This window comes from Neolamprologus multifasciatus, chromosome 7 (assembly GCF_963576455.1).
Source record: "Neolamprologus multifasciatus chromosome 7, fNeoMul1.2, whole genome shotgun sequence".
NCBI lineage: Eukaryota > Metazoa > Chordata > Actinopteri > Cichliformes > Cichlidae > Neolamprologus > Neolamprologus multifasciatus.
This window is the reverse complement of record NC_140445.1, coordinates 49,051,925-49,065,680: the sequence shown is the minus strand read 5'-3', so window position 1 is coordinate 49,065,680 and position 13,756 is coordinate 49,051,925. Positions and strand designations below refer to the sequence as shown.

The following is a 13,756-nucleotide window of genomic DNA, read 5'->3' as shown; positions in this document are numbered from 1 at the left end:
TGAGTCATTTATGTCCTACACTGCTTATTTAAAAATAAAAAAGGTGATTCAACCCAGAATCTCAGGGTTGTTTGAGCTAGAGTTACCTTTGATGTCATTGTCAGGTCTGCAGATATGAGTCATTTTCTGTTACCAAAAAAAAACAAACTATGGAAGGAAAAAAAGAGAAACTTTACAGTTTGTGTGTTTCACCCATCAGTGTAAATTACTTGTGATCTAGTTCTTTAGGCAGCAGGAAATGTGAAGCTCAATGCTCCTGTATTTATTTTTGACACGTGTTGCAGTTTGAATTGTAGAGTCTGATCCATATGGCAGTCTGCACAACTGCAGATCGGAGGCTCCAACTGGTCCAAACCATAGACTGCATATAAAAAATTCGACATAGCCATTGTGACATCACCCATTGGCTTTGGGCAAAGCTTGAAGCCACAGTGTTAGCATTTCAGCCTCCATGGTTTTAGTTTTTCGGAAGCAGGAGGTTACTATATTTGGATAAGAGGACAGAGTGCTAAGTTTTCAGCAAACACCGGGGTTACAGAACTGCAGCTATAGAGTTACACGCAGCTCTTATGCTGTGTCTCCAACAAAAGAAAAACAAATTAATCCAAATATGGAGGTGATGGAAGTTTAACATTTGAATCTTTATTTAGTCATTCATTACTACAAGTTATACAATTGAAGAATGAAAGGATAAATATGTGTCGCGACGCCAAACTGAGCTGGGATAGGCTTACTGTTTCTTTCAAGCTATCGAGCTCTACTTTGAGCTCTAGCTATGTTTTACAGCACAGTAAAATTGGCTACTTTGTATTTTATTCATTTGCACAAACACAATTTTCAAAGTAATCTGCATAGCTCTGTTTCAAAGTAGAACTAGCTTGTTATTGTTCTGTGTTATTGGTAATAAAAATAAATCAATTATATGTACACAGTTTTTAATTTAGTTCTGAAAATTTCAGATATGCAAGAAAACACAATACATTATACTACGAATAATCTTATGCCAAGTTGCCATATGTGGAAAAAGAATATTTTACCATTTACATTTTCTTTTAGATCAAACTGTTTTTTAAATATGTGTGTACTGGCTTTCTTTTGGAGTCAGCCTCAGGTGGTCATTAGACGAACTGCAGTTTCTGGCACTTGGACGTTTTCTTTAGAGTTTGCAAGCTGGTGTAAACATCCATACTGTCACACTCATGGACAGGTTGTTTTGTGTGTGTGATTCCACTTGGGGGCGGTGTTTCTGCAGACACAAACAAGCCTGCTGACACAAAAAGCACAGTCACTGTTAAAGTAACAGCATATCACTCGCCTGCATTAGCATGCACACACATACCCCCACCATGCATGTATGGTGCACATTGTGTATGAATATGCTTATTGTGTATATCATTGCTCTGACTTCTGTCTGTATTCCTCTGTTTTAGCATACTGTACGTCCAGAAGCAATTTGCAAAAAGACCAGTGTGTGTCTACGTCTGAGTGTGTGTTGCCTATATAAACCCCTTCTCTCTCCCCAGCATTCACCAAGCAGTGAGTAGAAGTAGGCCGCTTAAAGATAGCTCCCAGCAACCTCAATACCAGCTCCTAAAATATATCTGCTCATGAGAGTCATCATCTCCCTCCCTCTCCCTCTTTCTTATTCTTCTTTTGCTCCTTCTTCTTTTGAAAATAGAACGAGAATCAGACTTTAAGTGTGCAGATTGATGCCCTGAGTGAAATACTACTGTGTGTGTGTGTGTGTGTAGGTGTGTACTCAGGTGTTAATGTGTGATTTACTTGAATAAGGTATACATGCCTTACATAAGACTTATTCCAATGAAGAGGTGACATCAGGATTGTACCAATGGACCCATCAAATTTAGGAGGATTTAGAAGTGATGGCACCCATGAGTTTCTCTGTGGTCTGACCCACTGTGGAAATGTGTACAGCTGAGAAAGACATGTATGAAAGGAAAATAACCACATGATACAAAATAGGGACTGTTTAGTACTTAGTCATTAAAGGATTGGCGTGGTCTGGTCACTAAAGAAACCCTGCTTAAAATGGATTAATGACACAGTTCATATATAACATTTAAAATGTAGGTACTAACAGATCATTATTCCTTTTTTTAAAAATGTAGTCTGTTGTATGTATCCCTTAAAAGTTATAAAAATACAAGTCACTATATTCCCATCTCCAATTTGCCTGTTTTGTATGATCAACCTGTAACTTCAAAGCTCTGCACCTGAAAGAAAAACAAGAAAAGAACAACTACTGTCACTGAAGCTGAAACCTACAAAGGTTTTTTACATTTTTAATGTTTTTCTTTGTTTTTTTTTAAACATTTACCTAGAATTATTTAGGATGCTGTATTTTATACTCAAAGCTTTACCATCAGGTCTATAATAAGAATTATGGGGAAACTGAAAAATTCTCACCTTCATCTTCAAATCTACACATTGAAGCTGAGCCTTTGCTTATGCTTTAAAGCTTTTGCCTGTAAGATTTTTCAGATTGACTGTGACATAAGCCAATATTTGTTGGCATTAATAAATATTTTAGCCATACAATAGTTGGATATGATTACCCTTTCATTCGCTCTGATATTGGGATCCCTGCTTAAATCTTTTGTTTTGGTTTCCTCTCATAGTCATTCCTTTGCATAACCCAACAATAGTGGGTAGAGTGGGTAAATATGTGCACTGTATGTAAACCTATTTGTCGTACTGTGTTCTTTTTCCCTCTCTCTTACACCGTTGTTCTGCTGTGGGCATCGGCTACCCTCCCCCACCTCCTGTGACCATAAAAACAAAAATAAAAATGGTTATTGAAAAGAAACGAATAAAAAGTTGAGTGCGCTCTCTCATGTCGGCTCAATATTCTTCCTGCTGTCTGGATGCGCTGAGTCTGAGAGTGTTCTTTACCCCCCATTGGCCCACATCCACAGAGAATGAGGACAATAGTTTGGCTCTGAGACATGTGTGCCTAATGTAGTCCTTTTATGTGGGAAAGTGGAACTGTATGGAGATGGGAGAGAAAGAGGATCATTGTGTTCCTGTTTTTCTTTCTGCCTCTTTTTCTCATACATCTGATGGCTCTCAGATGTTTCGACTGCTTACTAAGAAAACACATTTATTGCAGCATCTATAAAATCATTCACTGTTATCTGCTCTTAGGACTAGATCGTTTGGTTGTAACGATGTTTGTGGAATGGTACTGCGATGGCACGATCATGTTTTGTTGTTATTCATCATTTAGTAGATGTTTCGTTTTGTTCACTCCAAATTAAGCTTTCGGTAAAATCACCCCTGTTAGTGTCCAAAAACAAAGTGATGACCAAAGTGATTCCAGTTCATTTTCAGCCGGGGCTGAGGGTACATACTAAAGTTCAGAGAAATCAGTTGTCAGTTTTCAGTGCAGTTCATCCTGTGGGAACCATGAATATAGATCATTTTATGGCCATCTATCCGATAATTGTAGCTTGGTTAATGTGGTCCGAACAAAACTGGTGACTTCCAACCAGCTGCTACCCATAGAGCCATACATTTAGTAACTAGATGTGTTTGTGCAGTAGCCTGATGGAATTGCCATACAAAAGAAGTTATGACATCAGGCTGGTGCAGAGTTAATTACGTTCTATAACGTCAAAGCAGCCGTGCTTACTAATTTGCAACATTCCCCGCGATGACCTAAAAAACACTGAGATATTAAAGGTGTGCATCCGTGTTAAGAACAACACATTGCAGCTGAATAATCCATCAGAATCTCTCTTCATTTTAAACACTTTATGGATGTCCTATAAGCCCAAACAAGTCAGTGTCGTTTCATACAGACAGTGTAAACTGCAAGCAGTTTTATGATTAATGACTAATCAGCCAAATAAGCCCCAGAATGTCCCTTCAAGCCTGCATACACTCGTGCACGCATATCTCCACACACCCACACAGCAATATTGAGGTCAGATTGGGAGAAAGACACAGACCCCCCATCATGGCGCACCCTCTGGCTACCTCTCTGTGAGCTGTTCACTCATGTAGAAGCAGACCCATCTGCCCCAAGAGATGGCACACAGAGGGCAGAAAAGTACGAGACGCACGTTTACGAGCAAGAAAAAAACAGAGGTGGAAATTAGGTTTAGAGAAATTGAGAAAAGATGCCAGATTTTGTGTGTGTGTGTGTGTGGGGGGGGGGGGGGGGGGCAGATCTGTGCTGTGTTGCCCTGAGATACAGGATGTTGTAATAAGGCAATTGAGAGAGAAAGAGAGAGAGACAGAGGAAGACTGTGAGAGCGATAGAGAGAGGGGCTGGACTATGTAATAGAGGAAAACGGGGGAGGAGGGTATGCCTCAAGGAGAAGTGCATTCATTTTTCTGTCGGTGTGACAAGCCAACTCCCCCTCTGCCTGCGCAGAAAGTGGAATGCTCCGCCTTGCTCTGGGCTCTGTTGTTGTGCAGAGCTGCAGAAGGCCTGACAGAGCCAGCTAGACAGAGAGGAAAGGGTGAAATGCATCGACAGAGACAGACACGCTGTGGATCGAGAGCCTGTGAATAGATTTCATCACCCGGTTCAACCAGCGACACCAGAGAGGAAGGAAACAAAGAAAAGAGGGAGACAAGAAAAAAGGTGCTTCAGTTAAAGGAGGGAAAGTGAGAGAGAGAGAGGCAAGGTGAAGGAGGAGAAGGAAGGAAGGAAAGGGAGGGAGGAAGGAGGCTCAGACATGAGGAGGGGCGCCTGACTGACATTGCTGCTCTCTCTATCAACTCGCACACACACACACACAGGGACATAGGCAGACACACACAGACTGTGCACTGCACAGTAGCTGCTCTTTTATCGCCCTCTGTGGAGCCTCGTCCCCCATCCTTTCTTCTCTTTAGAGTGAGAGGACATAAGACAGAGAGGAAGGAAGAGCAGGAAGAGGAGGAGGAGGAAAAAGACGTGAAGGAGGAGAAGGAGGGGAGGCAGTAACCCTCTCCTCTCCTTTACTCAGACACACAACCGGGGGTAATAGAGAAGAGCAAAAAAACAAGAGGTGTGGGGGAAAAAGGAGCTTTCTGTTCCATTTCGCCGTCTCCTGTGGTCCCTCGGCCAGAGAGCGGCTAACAGGCACCGCTCATGTCCGTGAACTCGGAGAAATCCTCGTCCCCTGAAAGGTAACACCTCATCTTCCTCCTTCCCTCTCTCATTACTGTTCTCATTTTGCCTCGATATGTCAGTTTGCATGTCGTTTTGTTTCTTCCCACGAGCCTCTTCCACCACCACCATCCCCCTCAGCACCTCCATGTTTTGTCTCCTCTCTGTTTCTCTTTCTGTTTCTGTCTCCGTTCCGTCAGCCTTGGTTCCTTCTATTGTCTGGGTCACACAGCAGTTACTGTAGCAGGGCAAAAAACACAACGGTTTATTGTTGCATGGTTCTGTAACATTTCAACATGCACATATGAGCATGTACAGTACATAACACATCTCGCTCACACACACACTGTTCCAGACAGATGCATGAGCTCACGCTGCCTTCCGAGGCCGTAACATTTCCTATAAGAACAGTGACAACAATACATGCACATATGAACACACGCAGTCTCTTTGTGGTGCTTGAGCTCAGAGCTTACACAGCAAGAGTGTCAACACACGTCAACATCAGCACGGCCAGCAGCAGCAGCAGCAGCAGCAATGCATCTCAGCAGCAGTGCGAGACAACAGATAACCACATGACGCACCTTAGTGCATAATATTTCCGATCGATTGCTCCTTCGGACACAACACAACCTCTTTGCAAAACACACTCACACCCAGGCAGCTTAATCATAATTTGATAAACTGCAAATTCATTGTAAATACACATACCAAATCACCTAATGATGAGTGTTAATAGCAAGGTCACCAGGCATTATCAGTGATATGGTACACCTTGGCTAATTGAATACACAGAAACTCGCACACCGTACATTTTTCTAATTGCCAGGACAGGATACACTACACTGAATGACAGCTACATGCATCAGGGCTAAGCATTCCTTATCTCACCCTTGCTCAGTCAAGATTGTGCCCTCTTTAATAATTTGTACCTATTCGTACCTAATTAGTCACCCCACAGGATCAAAGTGAACACAGTGCTTTTTTTGTTTGTTGGTAAAAACCGGGATTACTGAGGTAATCCCAGTTTTTAAAGCCAGTCTTGATTGCGTAGTTCTGGAAGTAAAGACGAGAGAAATGTTTGGGAGCAAAAGCTCAGTTTATTGGTAGTTTCCAAGAAGTCAAACTAAAAGCGAACCTTTGCAAAAGCTTTTTTTTTCTTTTCCTTTTTTAACTGAATGCATGAGAACCCATATCCATTCAGATCTAATCGGAAGAAGCCCGCATTCCCATTTTGACTGTGCAGAAAAGAGCGGAAAGAGCTCGATTTGACGGTTGCTGGGGGGCAGGAGCAGGCAGACTGGATGACTCAGGTAGCTAGTGATGCCGTGCCAAGTACGATCAGGCAGAGCCACTGCCATCCACACAACTTGGTGCCAGGTCCCAGACTGGCACACTTAAAACATATGGCGCAGTCGGCACGTAGATGGGCTAAAGTAAATGGGCAGTAACAATACCAGGCAGTATTACATGGGCAGTTGGGCACAGAGGAGAGTGGCTTTATACTGGTCTCACAAACTAAATTGATAAATGGATTCAGATACACACACACACATACGATAGACTGGTGATAAAAGTGAATATGTGCGTGTAAACCGTCATATTTATAGCATCTAAACAAATTAATTCTGCTTCCTGACCTTTCGTCCTCTAAATGTACAGTATCACAGCTTTCATTACTCTGTCCAGTTTTTATTTTCCTACCTCCATTGTTTGGGTCACAGCAGTCTCTCTGTAATCAAGAATAATGCAGCAGTCTCTTGTTCCACGGCAGGTAACGCCAAAGAGTTGCACTCATGCACGCACTGCTGCCTCCTTTAACTCCTGCAAGCATCTCCTATGACCAGAGCTGTAGTTCTGTAGAGGTCAGGATTTTTTTCTGCATATAGACAAGAAAATTGACATCCAAAGATTTTTTTTCTTGCTTTGCCCAACAGAAATGAGCAGAATTGTTATAAAGATATATTTGAATAACTTTTCTTTTAAAGTAGGGTTTTATTTAATCACATGCGAAATATAGTTTTTTTTTGTCAGATGGGCAAAAACCAAGTGTTTTCAGTCAGCCATTGATTACATGGAGCTGCAGTGACAATCATTTCACACTCATAGCTGTGAAGTTTTGCTGCTTTTCTGAGTTTTCTCTCTGAATATGAATAGATTATTGGACTCTGCTGACATGCAGTAATGATTGAAATTAGTATATTGGTTATTATCTAACCACATATGTGAACATGAACTAGTGTTATTTTGCACTTTATTAGGGGATTGTATTTTAAGGTCAAGTGAACTTCAAAATCTATGTTTAGCTTTTTTTGTGAGACAAATCAGCTCAGTTTCTTTGACTATAACACCATCTGTGCCCCAGATGCCATGAAACCATACACACATGCATGCACACACTGTTGTGGAGTGCTTTTTATTCGGGATGTGCAGTGATATGTTTGTCACAATAAGTGGATTTGATGTGTGTTAAGCTAAACGGATGGACTCGTCTGGCCTGAAAAGAGCAAGAAGCAGTGCAGTGACAAATTTCTCCTGGAGACGCTGCACTAGGAAGACGATCCCTGTTGTGTAACTTAGCACTTCAGGCATAGTGGAGATGGATGGAGGACGAGAAGTGTGTGTGTGTATTTGTGTGCATGTGTCTGCCCGTTTGAGGATATTTAAGTGTTTTGACGTCCTTATTGCGTGTGAGCAGCTTAAAGCAACTTTGTGAAGGGTGACAGCACGTCATTTTAGGTCATAATAACGGATGCTGCTGGGTTAAGGGCTTACATCCTTAGAAGACTTTCTTGGGATTAAACACAAGTCGAATAAATAAACAGCCAAAGGTCAAGAGTTCAAAGGCTTTCAAAGGCTGGCTTGAGGTTCGTGTAATTTTCGTAGCTGTTGAGAGGAACAGCTACTGAAACGTTAAACTCTTGGTGCGATTACAACAACACTCAGTTGTGTTGTTGTAAATGCCACATACCTGCTTCAAAAGAATGATGTGCTTCTTAGGCTACACCCAATTAGAATGCGATTGTGTAGCTGGTTTTTCATTAGTGGGCATCCACACAATGCAAGTATATCTTTTATATCTGCTTGTCACAGGTTGAAACACAGCTTACTGGTTATGCTAGTTACAACCAGATGGTCTGAGCAGCCTCTTTCCTGCTTTTTCAGACTGCCTGAGTTAGAAGAATAGGTCAGAAAGAGCTGCCGAGGATGCAGCGCTGGAATGCGTCCAACCGGTCAGGAAGCCGGGCGATGCAGCAGACAGGCATCACATTCAGCAGCTATTGCATTCTCGCAGAGTACGCAGCTTTGGCTGGCCTACATGGCCTCCACCATCTTCTTTAGTCCGACCCAGAAACGGGGCGCGCGAGCACACGTGCAGGCATACCAGTGGCGCAACATGACAATAGCTAATGAAGCGTGGCAGGGAGCTAGCTCGTAAACTAGCCCCCTGCCCTGCCCGTCTGCCCTCCATTACCACCTGCCCCTCGCTCATGGCTGAAAAGAAACATAAGATTACATTTTACTTTCTCTCTTTCCACCTCTTTATTTTTTCTTTTTCCTGCCTTCAGTGTAAGACAGATGGAAGAGGAGGAGGAGGAATCTCATGCATGCAATCTCTCTTGTCCCTCTGAGGGCTTTTGGTGATATTGCAAATGTAAATAAAAGTGTCTGCTACATGCACACCCACAGAAACTACCATGAAGTTTTCAGCCCTTGCAAACTAGTCTAACCTGACTGGATAGTCAAAGCTCTGCACTGCAGAATAACTCTGGGAATTTCCACCTCGTGTACTGAAGTCCTATGTGGTTAATCAGCAATAGGAATCACTGAGTCAAACATGCAGCAGAAAGGAATAAGATACCTCACAAGTAGTAAGTCGATCACCAGTGGTCATGTGATCTGGACTTGGGCATCTGATCCAGTGAGAGATCCTCAGTAGGATTTACAGTGTAGGTTCAAAGGTCATGTAGCGGCACCAGTAGATGCACGATAGGATGATGCTGTCAGTGCTCTGGGATGAAACTTAAATTACTTATTGATTATTAATTAACGCCTTGTATATGGAAATGTAAGCAAAATAAATGCATGTTTACTCTGAAAACACACACTTCTGGAAAAGCTTTTATGAGCTCACGCTTTTCCCAAGCACAAAGGCTTCCGCGTTTGTTTATCTTCACTTCTAACAAAAGCATATTTTCTTTTTCCACTGGTTTTGGCAAATTGCTAAAAAAAAAATTACCACCGAAACTGTTTTTGTTCTGCTTTAAAGAAAGTGGGACCGTTCTCCCTTAAATCCACATGAAAACCAGCAGAAATGCATTTTAACTGGCTTGACTTCCTTTTGCTCTTGTGTGTGTGTGTGTGTGTGTGTGTGTGTGTGTGTGTGTGTGTGTGTGTGTGTGTGTGTGTGTGTGTGTGTGTGCGTGTGTGTGTGTGTGTGTCCAGTCCCTAGTCCCTGTTGACTCAGTATGTTTACACACACAACATTCCAGTCTTCCCTGCAGGCCTTTAATTGGTCCTTTCAAATCACCCACTCTTTCCACTTTCTATTTTTTCCAAGCCTTATTCTTGCCCTTCTCCTATTCAATCTCTCGTCCTTTCTATTCCTCACCTTTTTGCTCTATACCTCCCTCTGCCATCTGTTAAGTTGATTCTGGTCTTTTTTTTGTTTTCCTGCTGGAACCTGATGTTGCGCATCACTTATTATATATTTCATAACTGTCAGGTTGACTGTTTTTTTCCTGCAAACTTGAAACTGTAACTAACAGACACAGTTGCAATAAAATGCTACTTATACATTTTGATCTGCTTTGTTTCTTTAACTACACGCTTTTTTTAATTGGGAGAGAAAATAAATATTGCTTTGGTCTTACCTGTAATTACAAAATGATATTTTTGAAATGCTAATATATTGTTTACTGCAACCTGCTCTCCTTTAATTCTAACGAGCAGCACTAACAGTGCCGATTCACTGTAGTTCCATAACGATACAGGTCCCTGCTGAAGGAGAAACAGAAAAAGACGAGGGAGAACATTTTTCTTTACATTCCCTATCTTACTGTAAAACGTCTCAAGCTGCAGTGCAGATAGTTAGCATGCAGCTACAGGGCCTTTCCCTCTCATTAGTTCACAGCTATCTGCCATCAGCATATTAGTCTTCCTGGAGTCGATTTTACTGCTACGACACTGTAAGTTATACTCAGCAGAAATGGGTGAAATGGAGGAAGAATGAGAGAAGGGGGGGAGATGGAGGAGAGAGTAGGGAAAAGTTTGAGATTCTTGGAGGGTTTGGGGGGTTGGCGAGCGGAGAGACATGGTACGACGATAGCCCTGGGAGAGAGATGATCCCGCAGAGGAATTATAAAGATGATAAAGCCAGAGTGAGAACTCTGGAGAAGAGACCAGGATAGAGACAGAGAGCAAAAAAACAGGACGGCAGAATCCTCAGGAGAGAGGGGCACGGATAGATAAAGATGATTGGGGAAGGGGGGGGGGGGGGGAGGATGAGAGGCGAGGAGAGATGGAGGGAGAAGATAGATGGCTCTCTGCAGACTTGCGCAGTGTGCTGGGTAATGCTAGGTCACCGGAGGACTAATCTCCGCTGATGCTGCAGCGCTGAAGCAGTGGAATGATAATAGCCTGTTTGTGCTCTGCGTGTTTGTTTGTGTGGCTTACCATATGCATGCGTGTGAAAAGATAGCGGGCTTGCTTTTGAAGGTACCACTTTTTTTCCTTTTTTTTTTTTTGGTCCCCTGATAGAGTCACACAAACACACAAACCTGTATTCACGCAGTTCACCCAATCCTCAACGCTGCCCTGTGGGATTGAGTCACGCGTCGGCTGCATAACTGTGAACAATATTCATCTGTTGTGTCTGAGAACACTGTTCAGCTGTTGTGTCTTCCTGACCTGCAGCACTTGTTTGAATTTTTTATTTTTTTCCTGCATCAGCACCGAGTTGGGGGGTGTTATTCAGCTCTGAACCATGTACCAAAGATTCCATATAATCCTGCATTTCATATCAGTGATACTGTACTGATACAACAAGTATCACCACCACTTGCAGTAGGGCTGGGGTTTGACTTTAGTACTTTCATCTAATCCAACAGTATCAAGCTCACGCATAAAATCACAATAAATAAATTTGAATGTGACTTGCACAAGTGGAGCCTGGAAAGTTCACAAGATGTCCTCTGCCTGTAAAATAAACATGAACTAATTGTTTTATGTGTAGATAATGCTCAACTTGAACAGAGAGGATGCAATCAAGTTATCATAATTGGAGTCAGATGTGCACAATATTGTATTGATATAAAAAAAAAGGTTAATAGCTGACCTTTCAGCAGTGAAAAGATCTTTGTGATATTTTTATTGAGTTTTTGTTTGTTGCTGCAAGTTACGCCGATCAGCCGTGACATTACGACCGCTGACAGGCGAAGTGAATAACATTGATTATCTTTTCATTGTGGCACGTGTTAGTGGGTGGGATATGTTAGGGAGCAAGTGAACATTTTGTCCTCAAAGTTGATGTGTTAGAAGCAGGAAAAAAGGGCAAGTGTAAGGATTTGAGGGAGTTTGAAAAGGGGTATATTGTGATGGCTGGGTCAGAGCATCTCCAAACCTGCAGCTCTTGTGGGGTGTTCCGGTCTGCAGCGGTCCGTATCTATTAAATGTGGTCCACGGAAGGATTAGTGGTGAACCAGTGACAGGATCCTGGAGGCCAAGGGTCATTGTGGGGAGGGACGGGTACTCCGTCTGGTGCCATTCAACAGATGAGCTACTTCTCAAATTGTGAACATAAACAAACATCTGCAAAGCTCAATGAACTGAAGCAACATTGTAGAGCAGAACAAAATTCCTCCACAATGAAGTGAGAGACTGATAAAGTCATACAGAAGACAAAACAGGTTAGTTTGGCTGTAATCGGCTCCATGAGCTACTGAATCATTGGGTTACTTTTTCACAGGACTGCATAGCGTCTTGTGGAAACTACCTGCCCCACCTTTAACTGAACGCTGAAAAGAAAACTTAATGAACTGGATGTTATTCTGAGTGGATGTCAGATCCAGAATAGATCCAGGTCTTGTAATCCAGTCCTGTAGGTTTTGTGTCGTCCTGTTGGTGCTGGCACACTCTGCTAGAAGCAGGTGTGGTAAACTTGGCATGTAGTTGTTATGAATATTCTCTCTAGTTATCTGGAAAGTAAATGCAACACTCCCCATAATAACAAGGTAATACTCTGTTTTATATAAGAAGAAAATTACTAAACCAATAACCTGATAATAATCAGTGTTTTCTTTACTTTTTTGGGTTTTTTTTTTTTTAGAAACCTCCTGTTATCTCAGTCATGTGATAACTGCATATCTGTACATATTAAACTGCTTATTTTAGTTGTGTAATCAATTCTAAATTTAGTTTGTTTATATGGATAGCCAGTCTGGCCAAAGGGCAGCCCACATGGATCATTATTTTTAATTAAAAAGTGAAAGCAGGGTTGGGTTAGGAAACCATTGTCACCAGATACACTGGTATACTAATAGACAGACGTTCAACTCATGTTATTACTATGTAATTACTATTACTATTTAGTATCTTAATTGATATTACAGTGTATTTTCATTTGTTTGTAATAGTAATGTAATGTAATGTAATAGAGGATGAAGATATGGTAATCGGTCATCAGTGTTGCATTTGTGATATCTGTGTTACATGATCTGAAAATACAGTTGTACATAATAGATGTAGCTTAGTCTGTGTTATGGCATGTTTTTGCTTCAGTGGCTATGTGCTCCACATACTCCCTAACCAGATGAACACTGAGATGGCATCTTAGCAGGTGGGTGTCACAACCCCATGTGACTTGTGCTGGAATTCAAGGCTTGGTTTGTCTTGTCCATCTACTGCTGTTCTGTGAGTCTGCAGCTAAAGGCTGGAGCTGTTTTCTCTGTTCAGCCATTCGTCCATCTCTCAAACTTGTCCTATGGAGTTTAGCTCATGTCCTGCCACTAAGAAGAGATGGGGTCTGGCTCTTTGTGCGCTCCGGCTGCGCCACAGAGCCCTCCGAGACAGGTAGAAGGGGAATAAAAATGTGTCTAATGGGTGCTAGATTGACAGAACTAATGGGCTAAATTCTGGGGTTTAGTTTGTATGGCTAAGTTTCCAGATTAAGGTCTTTTATTTAATATTTTATTTTAAAAAAAAACCCAATAAAACATGTAAAGTGGAAAAGAATGAGTAATAGGAAGTGATAAAGGCCAGCTGGATTGACAGAATTATTTGGCTAAATAATGGTTTGTATCTTTGCACGGGCTCCGTGTTGAGTGTTTTTTCACACGCAGAAATGGGAAGATGACTGACAAGGAGAGATCAGAAGCTTTGCTTTGGTCCCAGAATAACAATAAGACAAAAATTCAATGCAGAGAGACCAAATCATTCATGTGCGACTGTCAGGATTTGCATCTACACATTTATAAAGCCAGAACAGTAGGACTGATTAAAAATATTTAAATTCTTTTTTTAAAAATAGCTGTAACAGTTGCCATAATCTTAATCTACTAATCTAATAAATTACTAATAACTTAATAACTCAAATATAAGGATTTGGTTGGCTTTTCGTGCTTGATAAAATATCAA

General features: G+C 41.7%; 1 protein-coding gene across 5 annotated transcripts in view; it reads left to right on the top strand.

Annotated features, from left to right (window-relative positions):
- Positions 1-13,756, top strand: part of srpk2 (SRSF protein kinase 2) — a 70,656-nt gene that overhangs the window by 20,824 nt on the left and 36,076 nt on the right. Inside the window, exon 1 of one of the 5 annotated variants that reach the window (XM_085166042.1) lies at positions 4,185-5,142. The exons of 3 other annotated variants lie outside the window; for them this stretch is intronic. In XM_085166042.1, the coding sequence (XP_085022168.1) occupies positions 5,105-5,142 (38 nt within the window). In that variant the 5' untranslated portion in view covers positions 4,185-5,104. Of the gene's footprint in view, positions 1-4,184; positions 5,143-10,630; positions 13,193-13,756 lie in introns of those variants that run through there. One more of the 5 variants, XM_085166045.1, reaches the window with a different exon arrangement.